Source organism: Maylandia zebra, linkage group LG1 (genome assembly GCF_041146795.1).
Source record: "Maylandia zebra isolate NMK-2024a linkage group LG1, Mzebra_GT3a, whole genome shotgun sequence".
Lineage (NCBI taxonomy): Eukaryota > Metazoa > Chordata > Actinopteri > Cichliformes > Cichlidae > Maylandia > Maylandia zebra.
The window spans coordinates 20,081,486-20,095,520 of NC_135167.1; the positions used below are offsets into that span (position 1 = coordinate 20,081,486).

A 14,035-nucleotide genomic window follows, 5' to 3' on the forward strand; every position below is an offset into this window, starting at 1 on the left:
TCATTCAGCGGACGCCTTTTATGAAGCCTGTGAGACAATCGGGTGGTTAGGAGAAATGACTTTTTAAAGGTGATCACCTGCATGGTTGCATCAATGTGAGGCTGTAGATGCTGATATCACATATCAGCGGTTTTAGTGCTGAAATAATATTTTCTTTGAAGTGACACTAAGTTTAAGCTAAGCTAAGGTCAGGACTAATCAACAGTTTTGGGAATGAACTAGTACTAATTCAGCATGGTTTGAGACCTCTGCAAAGAAGCAAAGAGCAAATAAGTTCATGTAACTTTTTTTTATTCCGATCTCACCACAAGGTCTTAGTCTTTTTTGGAGTGTTTTCTTCTTCTTCTCATGGATACCTTAGTCGTTCAAATAAACTACTGCTTTCAAGGTGAAGAGTAACATTTCCAACTCAAATTTAATCTAAACATGAGGGGAAAAAGTGTTGCTTTTGTTGCTCCAGAATAGCTTCTGTACATATTGAACCTTGAGGTGAGATTACATGTTTCTAAAGTCAACATTTAACAGTGCACCCTTTTTTTGGAATTATGTTTCATTGAGCTGATGTTGTATTTTAAAGGCGAGCTTCCATCAGCGTCTCCTTACAGGAGTTGGGGAGTGTGAAAAATATCCCTTCCAGCTCCAGACCGGCAAGAGTTGTCACTTGAATGAGTATCAATTAAATCAAAAGATGTATTTGATTTAAAAAAAAAAAAATGTGAGTGAGGATTTAAAGAGAAGTACTCTGGGAAGACCTCTTCAGCCTGTTCTTCCCGTCTCCGCTGGAGATGGGCAGCTCAATGCTACGTTATCCACCACTTGCGCGACATACCTGAAGTGCAAGCAACACAAGCATCCAAACTGTGACCGTGATTCCTCCTCTGTGGAAGAAAGGGAAAAGCACACAGCTGACTCATGTGTTTATGCAGTTACTGTAGAATGAGTCCATGAGAGCTACACCTAAAATTTGGCAGTGGCGGCCGGAAGGTGAGGCTTCAAAAACCTCCAGCTCCAGATGGCATCACATCAGACTGGTAATAAAGGCATTATTCTCGAAGCCTTTCCATGATGATCTGACAACAGGGGCAAAGAACTACGATCTGTTTTCAAACCAACGTATTTAACGTTTGAGAGAAATGTTGTTCATTTAACTAATAATAATCATATCCCTTACTCCTAGTCCTACTGTGGTATAGGCACAGATAAGCAACTGACGTTCTAATCCACCATGGTGGATGAGCCAGAGTCATGCATATTAGTCTCATCAGTAATTTTGGTTTGTGTGTTTAGTAAAGAATAAGAATTTTTTTTAAATCCCTTTGAGGTCTACACCTTAAGTCTCAGGCAACAAACTAACAAATTTTCTCAATAAGTGATATCTTTCCCTTTACATGTCTCTTTGCTGGTCGGCCTCAAAAAGCTTGTTTTAGGATGATAATGATGGATGAGGCACATTTTCTTATTATTGTCAGTACACGGTAATGCCTGTTAAAGAGAGATTCTCTTGTTCAGTTCATGAGATTTAGAAGCAGACTTCTTTTCTTTGATTTATTAGTGCCGATATGACAAACACAACACTATACGCTGAAAAAACGGCTGTTAAATTAATGCTATTTTTCTTTCTTGTTCCCAGCTTTTTCATGCATGCATAAAAGTGTACAAAGATCTCTTAGATATGTCTTAGTTTTTCTCTACTCAGAATCAGTTGAACTTGCAGACTATAAAGAACAGCCGGGCATGTGCAGATTTCTTTTTAAAAGTCTGTTTTCTTTGACTTGAAGAAGTCGCCACAGAAGAAAGCCATCACCTCATCCACTCATCACTAAAAAGGGACTTCAAGTTTTATTGCAGGTTCTATTGCAGAGTAAATACACAGTAGTGACTGCTAACTTTTGATATGATGAATGTTTTTCTACCTTGATGGTCACATACAGTCAGTATGGTGTACACTTTGTTTTGCTGGGAAACTTTGGGTCCCTAGACTCACATCAGCCACCTAAACTTTGTTGCAAGCCAGTCAAATACGTAGTGCCTCCAAATTTCCCAAATACTAATCAGACTGTGCTGCAGGATGCACAAGAGCAAGCAGGATCCAAAGAGGAGCCATTCTACAACCCACAGGACATGAATGTGCTACATCCTGGTGCCAGACATCCTGTATCCATGTCATAATGGGCCAGAGTGATTCTGACAGCACGACTTCTAATATCAGGCATTATCTTTTCAGTCCAACAAAAGAACATTAAACAAACTAAAAATAAAGCAATTAAAGCTGCTATAAATATATATATACATGGCAAAATTAAGTCTGACCTATTACACCGTTCCTTATTTTTTGTCATATAGCTTCTGAGCACTCACACAATGCTCATATTAAACAAGTCCACCACTGCCTCTGTATCTAATATCATAAATATGTTTATTAACTCATCTCTGTCTGTGAGCACAGCAGCCTCAGCCACCTGCTGTTCACACCTTCTGTTTGCAATGGGCAGCCAAGATCCAGTGTAAAACACATAATGAACTGTGAATCGTGTTTGCAAAGAACCACCGGTAGACATAATTCAAAGGAGGGTGCTGGAAATGAGCATAGCATGTCACCTTTAAAGAAGCCTGTTGCATTTCAGTGAATATTCATGAATATTCTCAGAAATGTAGAATTTTTTTTTTGTACTAACCTCTGCCTTTCTTGAATAACTTGAATTACATCTGGTTTTTGATGTACACAATACATTCTGTCTCTTCATTAATCAATCTCGAAAGCAAAGTGCTCTCTCATGCCTCTGAAAACTGTAGGTCTCAGAGGTTAAGCTGCCATTGACTGCTCAGCGAAAAATGAAAAAAAGATGCTTGCAAAAAGTAGATAAGTGAACTAAAAAGTCCTTGGCTTTAAAAAGTGTGTTCATCTTTTCAGATGAAGACCGTGTCATTTAAAAAATACACAGCAGTGAAGCCAAAAAATGTTCACTTTAAAAAGAACAAGGTTCAAGGTTCAAGGTTCTTTATTTGTCACATGCATAGTTATACAAGTATAACACACAGTGAAATGTAGCCTGACACGCTCCTCGACATGTGCAAAAAATTGGGGGGGGGGGGGGTGTAGAGGAAGAACATTCATTATATATATATATATATATATATATATATATATATAGACGAGGAACCATCATGGAAGGACAGGCCCCTGCACGGTATGTACCACCGGCAGATAGAGGAGGTGGCTGATATCCAGAAATCCTACCAGTGGCTGGACAAAGCCGGACTGAAAGACAGCACAGAGGCACTAATCATGGCAGCACAAGAACAAGCTCTGAGTACAAGATCCATAGAGGCTGGGGTCTATCACACCAGGCAAGACCCCAGGTGCAGGCTGTGTAAAGATGCCCCAGAGACAATCCAGCACATAACAGCAGGGTGCAAGATGCTAGCAGGCAAGGCATACATGGAACGCCATAACCAAGTGGCCGGCATAGTGTACAGGAACATCTGTGCCGAGTATAATCTGGAAGTCCCGAGGTCAAAATGGGAGATGCCCCCAAGGGTGGTGGAGAATGACCGAGCTAAGATCCTGTGGGACTTCCAGATACAGACGGACAAAATGGTGGTGGCTAACCAACCGGACATAGTGGTGGTAGACAAACAGAAGAAGACGGCCGTAGTGATCGATGTAGCGGTTCCGAATGACAGCAATATCAGGAAGAAGGAACACGAGAAGCTGGAGAAATACCAAGGGCTCAGAGAAGAGCTCGAGAGGATGTGGAGGGTGAAGGTAACGGTGGTCCCCGTGGTAATCGGAGCACTAGGTGCGGTGACTCCCAAGCTAGGCGAGTGGCTCCAGCAGATCCCGGGAACAACATCGGAGATCTCTGTCCAGAAGAGCGCAGTCCTGGGAACAGCTAAGATACTGCGCAGGACCCTCAAGCTCCCAGGCCTCTGGTAGAGGACCCGAGCTTGAGGGATAAACCGCCCGCAGGGGCGTGCTGGGTGTTTTTTTGTTTTATCAAAGTCAAAGTCAACTTTATTGTCAATTCTGCCACATGTACAGGACATACAGAGAATAGAAACTACGTTACTCTCAATCCCTAGATAAAATAGCAAATGAACATTTAAATATAAGAGTGATTAAAAAATGCAGGTAAAATAATTAAAAAGTAAAAATTTAAATAAATACAATACAATTTTACATATAACAAGAAAGCTATACAATATACAATATAATGGGTAAATGACATTGGGTGTAAACCAGGCAGAGTAGTGCAAATAGGCAAATAGTGCAAATGGAGATTTAGTAATGTACGGTAAGAGATAGTGTAACAACAGAGTCTTATGAGGTAATGGCAGTCCAATGCTCCACAAAGTGACTGGTAACTGGTGCAGGCCAGTGAGTGAGTCAGAGTGTGTGTGTGTGTGTGTGTGTGTGACAGAGTTCAGTGAGACCGTGGAGGAGAGAGGGGAGAGGGGGCAGAATCGTATATATATATATATATATATATATATATATATATATAGTATATGCTATATGCACTGGGTGAATGTGCAGTAGTAGCAGCAAGCAGGTGAATTCTGTACATTAATATGAATAGACATCTGACTATTTTACAGGATAGACAATATAAACATATTTAAAATTAAAGGAATTGAAATGTACATTGTTCCTTGGTTTAGTGTCTGGAAGAGTCCTGTCTCAGTCAATTATAGATGATGTGAGAGGGCGGGTGTGTGTGTTTAGTGCACGGATGGCTTGGGGATAGAAGCTCCTCTTGAGTCTCTCTGTCCTTGCCGGGAAGATGCGGAACCTTCTACCAGATTGCAGAAGTTGGAACAGTTTGTTGCCAGGATGGGACGGGTCCTTCAGTATCTGCGCTGCTCTAGTCCGGCATCTCCTGGTGTAGGTGTCCTGAAGCGGGGGGAGAGCAATCCTGCAGCAGCGTTCTGCTGTACGGATCACTCTCTGGAGAGCTTTTTGGTCCTTCACACAGCTGTTCCCGAACCACGATGTCATGTTCTGTGTGAGGATGCTCTCCACAGCACCTGTATAGAAAATCCTGAGGATCTTTGGAGAGACCCTGAACTTCCTCAGTTGTCGTAGGTGATACAGGCGCTGCCTAGCCTTTTTGGTCTGGACCTGAATGTGGGCAGTCCATGTCAGGTCTGAGGAGATGTGGACACCAAGATACTTGAAGGACTGCACCCTCTCCACTGGAGCTCCATTGATGATAATGGGCTTGTAGTCTCTGTGCTGACCCCTTCTGAAGTCCACCACCAGCTCCTTGGTCTTGCTGACGTTCAGCTGGAGGTGGTTGTCCTGGCACCACGATGCCAGATTCTTCACTTCATCCATGTAGGCCGCCTCATTGTTGTTGGAGATGGCACCCAACACCACTGTGTCGTCAGCAAACTTCACAATGGTGTTGGAGCCATGGGTGGCCACACAGTCTGAAGTGTAGAGGGAGTAGAGCAGTGGCGAGAGGACACATCCCTGAGGTGCTCCTGTGTTGATGGTGATGCTGTTGGAGAAGCACCTGCCCACCCTCACCACCTGAGTTCTGCCAGTGAGGAAGTCCAACACCCATGCACACAGACGGCTGTTAAGTCCCAGATCCCTCAGCTTTGTGAACAGTCTGCAGGGCACTATTGTGTTAAACGCTGAACTGTAATCAACAAACAGCATTCGCACATAGTTACCCTGTTTCTTGTCCACGTGGCTGAGAGTGGTGTGTAAGACGTGGGCGATGGACAAGCGATGTATGCAATCTTAAAAACAGCTTTTCATAGATATGTTTGAAGCCCTGTGAAAAACTAAGTACTCTGCACGATTCAGTAGCTTGTAGAACCACCTTTAGCAGCAAAAACTGGAAGCAATCCTTTTCTGTGTGATTTTATCAGTGGAGGAATTCAGGCTCACTCTTCTTTATAACGTAGCTTCAGTTCTATGAGATTTAAACACATTTATTCATACACAGCTCTCCCACTGCAGCATTTCAATCCCATTGAGGTCTGGACTTTGGCTGGGTCATTGCAACACGCTGCTCTGCTCTGGATCATTTGACTCAGTTTTGGCATCTGTCAGACAGACAGCTCACATTTGACTCTAAAATACTCTGGTATACAGAGAAGTTCATTGTCAACTGCAAGGTGTCCAAACCCAGAACATTGAAAGTTGGTATGAGGTTGTGCTGATACATTGTGTTTGGTGCAGTGCATCATGGCCAAACATTTCCACTTTTGTCTTGTTTGTCCCACATTTTTCAGACTAATTGAGACCTGAGATGTAGCTCTTGGGGTTTTTTGGGGTTTTTTTTTGCAGTTTCTCTCAGTTCTGAAATTGAACATTGACCTTGCGTTGAATTCGCTAAGACGTCCACTCCTGGGAACATTGTGCCATTGTGCTTCACAGACATGTTGAATTCTCCAGACCAGCAAACTGCCAAAACATCTGCTTTTATACAGACGGTCACACTTACTGAGGATCAATTAATCAAGTGCATTTAGTTATCACTTAGCCTCTTTATTCCTATGGAAATAGTAAGGTCATACTTGCATCCCTTGAAAGCTTTCTTTTTACATATCACTATGTGGAATTTTATTCTTCTAAATGTTGCTTCACTAAAAGATAAAGGGCAAAGACTACGTTCACAACTACTTAGCAATTACTTAGGTATAAGCCACAACAGTAGATGGACACGAGCCATTACACAGGAACAGAAAAGTAATTTAGAGTAAATTGATTTTAGGACAGAGAAGGTCAGTGTGTTGTTGCACAGGAAAAAATGGGGAACTTTTGCTTTGTAGAGGCTTCATTGACAGTCAGAGAATCTTTAATTTGATGGATACTGAACATTTGAGAGGCACCGTGACATTATCATTTATGAATAACTTTATAATAATAGTATTTAATCCCATTTTAAAGATGACATTTTTTTCTTTGTATAAAACATGTTGAATTAACATACTTTTATTTGAATATTCATAGATTTTGTAAGCACTTTAAACCCCTGCTTTCAAAAAAAGAGCTGAGCGATTCCACATAGACAAAAAATAAGAGCTTTATGTGAGCTTGAATTTTAAAGAGTGAAAATGTTGTAAAGGAATGTGAAAATACTTCGATTGGAGCTCGCACTGAATGTTATTGGTCCACTGAATAGGTCTTATTATCAGTAATCAGCCCCATAGCTATGGGTCAGAACGGCCCACTGGAGTAATAAAGTGTGTGCAATGTGATTTTTTTTTTTTTTACACAAACACATTCAATTATACAGATTAGAAGAATCGTGATCTCTGGAATTTGCTATGATTTTGTGGTTTGCAGTCTGGTGGTTTGGTTTATATTAGTGAAAATTCAAGTTCTTTGAATTTTTTTCTGCACATTTTGACTTCTTGTTGACTATTATTTCTGTGATTCGTTTCTTTTTTGTGTTATTGTTGGTTTCTATCTTGGCTTTATTATTCCCACCTCTTCAGTCCACGCAGTTCCTCTGGATCATGTAATGTCTTTCTTGTTTTTGTATTTAGTATTTGTCCTTCATTCATATTTATTTTGCTCCCCTGCTTTGCTCTCCGGTTTTCATGCGTTCCTTACATATTTTATTTTTATTTTTATATTTCACTGACTCTTTTGTATTTTTCTTTGGACGTTTTACTGCCATATAAATTAGGTCACTTTCTGATCCTTTCTGATTTGCCCAGGTCTACCTAGCAGGAACATCTTACAGTTATATGTTGTTTTTCTCCCTCGTTGAAAATAAAAACATATTACACTTAAAAAAAATGCCAACAAGATCATTGAAATGTCATAAAATTCTGTTTGCATGTCAGGTCAACTTTCATATTTAGACTTGAGGTAAGGGAAGAAGATAAACTTCTTGAAACTTGTTGGTTATTTTAGGTTTGACACACTTTTCTCATGTTTAAATTAAAACTCTTTGCACATTTCATTTTAACAAAAATCTGAGGGCCATAGAAAAATGTTTATCTTGTGTTTTTGTGTGGAAATGTGATACAAAAAAACAGTTTTTAATTCTAAAGCGAATTCTAAACAATGAAACAAATTAATTATGAAAAAAAGTGATTTCAAATGTCAAATGTAGGAGATAAAAAAATCAGACAGATCTCTCGGAAGTCTATTAGGCAATAAACACATTCAAATAAAGCAAAAACATTTAAAAAGTAAAAGAGTAAAATTATAATTTTGCTCATAAGGATCAGAGTGAAAGACCTTAAAGGAGTTGAGTGCTGCTCAATAAGTGTGTGTCATTTTTGCTGCCCCCTAGCGGACACAAATATAAATACTGCAGCCATAAGTACTGTGAGCACAGAATACACACACACACACACACACACACACACACACACACACACACACACACACACACACACACACACACACACACACACACTTTTAGCCACACAAAATACTTGAATACAGGACACGGACAATAGCGCAGGTACTAAGGTCACATAATAAGCTTCAGTGGGTTTTGTCATTAGCAGAATTATGTTCAGTATGTGATTACTTGCTGAAGCTCCAAGGGAGTTGTTTGAGAGAGCTCAATTTAATTATTTTTATGTGATTGTTATAACATCAAAAACAGCTCTGAGGAGTCAAGGTGTATTAACAACTCATATTTACTAAATATTTCAATTAAATTTGAAAGAAACTTTTGATAAAATGTTTTTAAAAAAAGCCTACGCTCAGACAAATGTCAGCCAAGATGTCCTCATAAAGGCACAGAACATTTTTTTTCATGAAAAAAAAAAAATCAAATCAAATAGGCAGCTGGGGTGCAGCGCTCTGAAGAGTTGTTTTGTAAAGCACGGTCCTGCAGAAGCAGACGTCCCCGCGTCGTTGTTGTGTGCGCATCTCTGAGGAGTGCAATCTGTTTACAAACCTCTTCGAACTTTTTCATTTTCTTTATTAAATGACATTTCCTTAAATGCATAAAGAGCCAAAAAGAAATGAAGTTATACACTAGCAATGATTAGCATTCAAGCAACAGAGCAATCAGAGCCTGAAATTGCACTGAAATTACAGAAGCTGTGAAAGTTGATGAAAAAAAACAGCAAAGCCGGGACGAGATGAATCTAAAAATATAATGCCATTATTTTAGCCCTTTCACGCAAATCATCCTTTTAAACAGTCAAACGCAATTCACCAGACGGAGGAGATATACGCCAGGCTGCCAGAGTAAATAAACTATCTGAACATTTACATTTCCTCTGAGAAGAAAATCCACCTCTACAACACGAAGTGGAGCAAACAGCTGTCATTTTAGAAGATTTCCCCATACTTTCAACATTTTTAATATAGTTATTGAGAAGGAATTCGAAGTAAAAAATTGAAAATTGATAAGAAGCTGCTGTCATCACAGAAAAAAAGGATTCAAACAGCTACAGCGCAACAAAAGAACTAAAAGCTATGGCTTACATATTGTCATATGTAAGAAAACAGACTAATCCAATAAATTTGAAACCTCAGATAAGCAGCATCTTGGGTCCAGTCTGACTTTCCCACAGAAAATAACAGGACACTGAGAGATGCATTTAAGGCAGTGCTTGTTGTCTTAAGCGCGGCGATGCTGCCGTTCAAAGAGGCTCCTCTGTGTCTGTATCCTGCTTCTGCTTCAGCCTGTTTGATGAGACACATAAAAGCCAATAGGAAATGCCCTTTAGAAAAACATAATGTCTTAAATCACAATCACATGGCAGGACAAAGTCACATGGTATACACATATTACTGCTCAGTGAGTGGGAAACTTGCAATGTCCTATCTCGTATTGCTAGAAGAGTTTAAATAAAATTCAAAATCCAAACTCTGTTTTCAATCTCATCTATAATTTATAATCTACAGGCCAAAGCTGAGTTTATATACTGTAGGTGGTGTTGAGCCAGTCATCACAGACCAGAAACCAGGCTTGAACAGCTTTTGTATCAATTTTGGAAAAAGAAGCATTTCCCTAACTGGAGTTGGAGCGCTGCACTTAATACTCACGTATCTTGAAAAACTACATGCTGCATAGTTCTTTCCTTTTTTTAGGGACATGTGATCTTCAATCTGTTCAATGTTAAAATTATTCAGACTGTTTCTGGATCAGTTATTTAATAAACCTGGAATATAGGATTTCATTTTTCCTACTTCATAGTCTGCAATTCTGAAATTCAGTTTCATCAAATTATGCAAAATAATTTACAGTTCATCAATAAACTGTAAGGAGGAAAACGTAGTGAAAGGGTATTTGCCATTTGCCAAGCCTCAGAATATATAGAGCCAAATGCATCAAAACTTTATCTGCAAATTGTGAAATTAATTCATTTAATTACAGAACTACAAAGAAGCAGGAATGTTAAGGAATGAAAGGGAAAAATTCAATTAATTGGTGGTAAAAAAAATAGTTAAAAGAAAACTATGATGCACATAATTAATAATTTCTCTCTTTTTACATTTTTTAAATTCACCCAATAATCTGCTTTGCAGCCAAGAACTGGACTTCCTTTTTTCTTTCTTTCTTTAAAATGTCTTCGCATCAGTTCAAAAATAAGCAGTGTACACTTTATTAACTGAATGTTTTAACAAAAAACAAAACAAAAGGTTGAGGCATATCCTTGAACAAATCGTATGGTGCCTCTTCCGAATTTAACTGGTGATCGAAGCATAACACAAACATCCGGGACTGCATTTTTAAAACAGCCTTCAGCAAAACAAAATCCTTCAAAATTTTTTGCCTTTATTTGAACCAAAAAAAAATCCATCAACCTGCTCAAATTGAGCCTCTGCAGCTTGTCCTTTAATGCGAAATATGCAGCTGGATGTGATTTTTGCTTCAGTTTGTAGGTAGTTAGGTAGGTAGGTAGGTAGGTAGGTAGGTAGGTAGGTAGATAGATAGATAAATAGATAAATGAAAGTGCTGCACGGAAAGTCCTCACACTTGATGTATACCATCTGCTCTCCATCACTTGAATGATTAAAAGAACACACAAAGCTTAGCTTTTCCTGTATGAATGAGATTTTAGTTTCCTTAATTATTCAAGGCAAATTTCAGTGTTAAAAGCAAATCAGATTAGCGCAATACAGCAAGGAGGTGCTGGCTTGGTGCTGGACTATGTGGGCTTTGGCTGCATAAGCATGCCTCTTCCTCTACTGTGGAAGCAGAAGATGACCACATATCCATCAGCCCTGACACAAATTTTTAAATCTAGCTCTCCAAACCTCTTTGTTCACGTCTGGCCTTTCTGGCGGGCTGATCAAAATGCCATTATTTATTTAATCTCTCCTCTCTCTTCTGTGTTCCTGCATGGCTCATAAGTTGATGTACAATTCATCAAATGCAGTCGACTATGATGAAAAACATAAAAGAAGACCATTAGCTTTACTGATGTGTACAGTGTTAGAAGAACAGGTTTGTCCTCAGTCGAACTTTGAACTATACGCAACAATATAAACTCACAAGCAGAAACAATTTTTTTGTCCTGAACAGCTTTATGGAGAGATTGCTCTTCATTATTAAAAACACTGACCGTAAACCAGCAGCATGAACCTCAGCAGCTGGTTCAGCAGGTCCTCAGTGATAGCTGTCTGTCATTAGGTTTCTGTTTTGCATGACTTCATAGTCTTACAAAGAGAGACTTGTACAAATAGTTACATTTCTCCTTGACTTTAATTGAATAATCTTTTTAGCCACATAGCCACAAATGTATTCATTTATCACACAGAGTACCTTCACATGCCCTCTTTGTAGTGAGGGTGGTCTACTGACAACTCTATACACTTCTAGTTTGAGCTAAATAATTATAATTATTATTACTATCATCCTCGCCCTATGGCAGCTGTTACAGGAACATTGTTTGCAAGGGTTGCATCTGACTAAATAATGTCTCTTAGGTAGATGAGACCAAAATAATATACAGTTCCATAAATCAAACACAGCATATGAGCACAAACACCTCACAGCAGCTGTCATGTATGGAGGTGGAGGGGTGATGATGGGGGCTTGTTTTGCAGTCACTGAACCTGGGCACCTTTACTCCTCTTTAAAGATATACACATATATACACACGCACGCACGCACGCACGCACGCACGCACGCACGCACGCACACACACATATATATATATATGGTCCAAGATCCTTGCTGTTGCAAAGGGCCATGTTTATCTCTAGCTACAATGTTATAAACTTATGTATGCTGTCTACTTGCAGCATGTTCTGTCACACTTATGACAGAACATGTTATGGCATTGGTGTGAATGTGAGTATAAAAGGTTGTCTTTCTCTCTATGTTAGCCTTGCTGCGTCCTATCCTCTCGTCCTATAGCTGGGATGGGCACCTGAATTGGATAAGCGGATGAAAATGGATGGAGAGTTCAATAAACCCTGGCTTTTTTCTGTTTTAGTGTATCCTACTTTTAACCACTGAAGGGATATTTTTTGTGTGGCAGTTCTCCTTTAAAATATCATTAGCATTTCATGTCATATGTGGACAGTAGATGACGAGAATAAATCATTTCTTTGCAGGTGAAACTCCTGAGTTTGTAGCCAGAGTATGTATATGGTTGAGTCCATGATAAAATGCTACTCAACGGTAGTTCCAGGTCACAGCATCATATCAGCTGCTCTTACTTTTGTTTGAAGACGCTAGTATAAATCGTGCCTTGGAGTTTCCTTCCAACCTTATCCTCTGACATTTAAGCTGGGATAGTAACAATACATTTCAATAGCCCATTGTTCTGAACCACTATCATCAAAAAAGCCCAGGTCCTAGATGCTGTGCTTTTTCTCCAAAAAGCAGAAAATGATCACCCATAATCAGGCATTACACGCCAAGATGTCTTGAACAGGAGCATTTCCAGCCATTAGATGTAATTACACTCCTGTATCTGCCTTTATATACCACAGTATTCATATCAAATAAGCCTCTCTCCACATACTAAGACCATAGTCCTGTCTGTCCTTTATGCGCTACAACAGCAGTTCTGGCAGCAGTTAAGAAAAACACCCTAAAAAAGACACGTTTGGTAACGCTGACACTGACCATGAGTAGTTTGTGTCTTTTAGGTTTGTGAACTTGTATGACGCGTTTGTTATTGATTTGTGCTAGGCCTCCAGAACAAGAGAATTTATAAAATCCTATTCTCCTGTGTTCTCTGCCACTATCAGACCTTTTAAATCACAGCACAGCTTTCTGTGTTTGGACATGCATATTTGTGTTTAGTATTTTTTGAAAATGCATCCAAATTACTATTACGATTTTGTGTTGTTGTACCTTTTAAAACAATTTTCCTACATTACAAACAAACAAGCATAATTTCAACAGATATGTGTATATATATATATATACATTTGGATAATTCATTCAAACCCCAACATTTATTTATTTATTCATTTTTTTTGCCAGATGGCAGAAATTTAACAATGCACGAACTGATTGTTTTCGAGAGGCAGGACATAAAGCTTTGCTCTAAAAACATGCATCTGTGCGATATCACAAAATCCTCCGCCTCAGATACAATCTGAGTGCACATCTGGTCATAATCACATTTTAAACATTGGTTATGCAACAATCTGTCTTTAATGTCTGTGTCCTGCTGGCAGGGCCTTTGAAATGAGCTGCCACAAAGATAAAGAGCTTTGTAGGCTACAAGCAGGTACTCACACTGTTTAATAGTGATAAAAACACCCAAACAGCTGCGCTGGCATATCTGAGTTGGAACTGCATTAGTGAGGATTTTGTGACAACTTAATTCCAACGAGTGACACATTTCGCTATCACTCTCCTTCACAATCTGTTAGGCCTCTGCATACTATGCACTTGTATGTATGTATGGTATGTTTGCATATGAGGATGATTTAGATTCATGGCTTGTGTAGAAACAACTAAATGTTTGATTCTGTTATTGATGAATGTTTATGAAATCCTATCACAGCAGGTGCAGCAGCTGCAGTAAAAGCGAGTTAAATCTGCTGCTTTTACACCGTATGATCAGTAAATGATCTTTATTAAGGGCAAAAAACTCACAGTTTTTCAACATAATAAAAAATTCAAAA

At 39.1% G+C, this 14,035-nt stretch overlaps 1 protein-coding gene across 2 annotated transcripts in view; it reads left to right on the top strand.

The window, feature by feature from the left end:
• Positions 1-14,035, top strand: part of mical2a (microtubule associated monooxygenase, calponin and LIM domain containing 2a) — a 59,596-nt gene that overhangs the window by 37,133 nt on the left and 8,428 nt on the right. Inside the window, exons 23-24 of one of the 2 annotated variants that reach the window (XM_012916942.4) lie at positions 9-69; positions 578-2,672. In XM_012916942.4, coding sequence (XP_012772396.2) covers positions 9-67 — 59 coding nt within the window. In that variant the 3' untranslated portion in view covers positions 68-69; positions 578-2,672. Of the gene's footprint in view, positions 1-8; positions 70-577; positions 2,673-14,035 lie in introns of those variants that run through there. The other variant, XM_012916943.5, reaches the window with a different exon arrangement.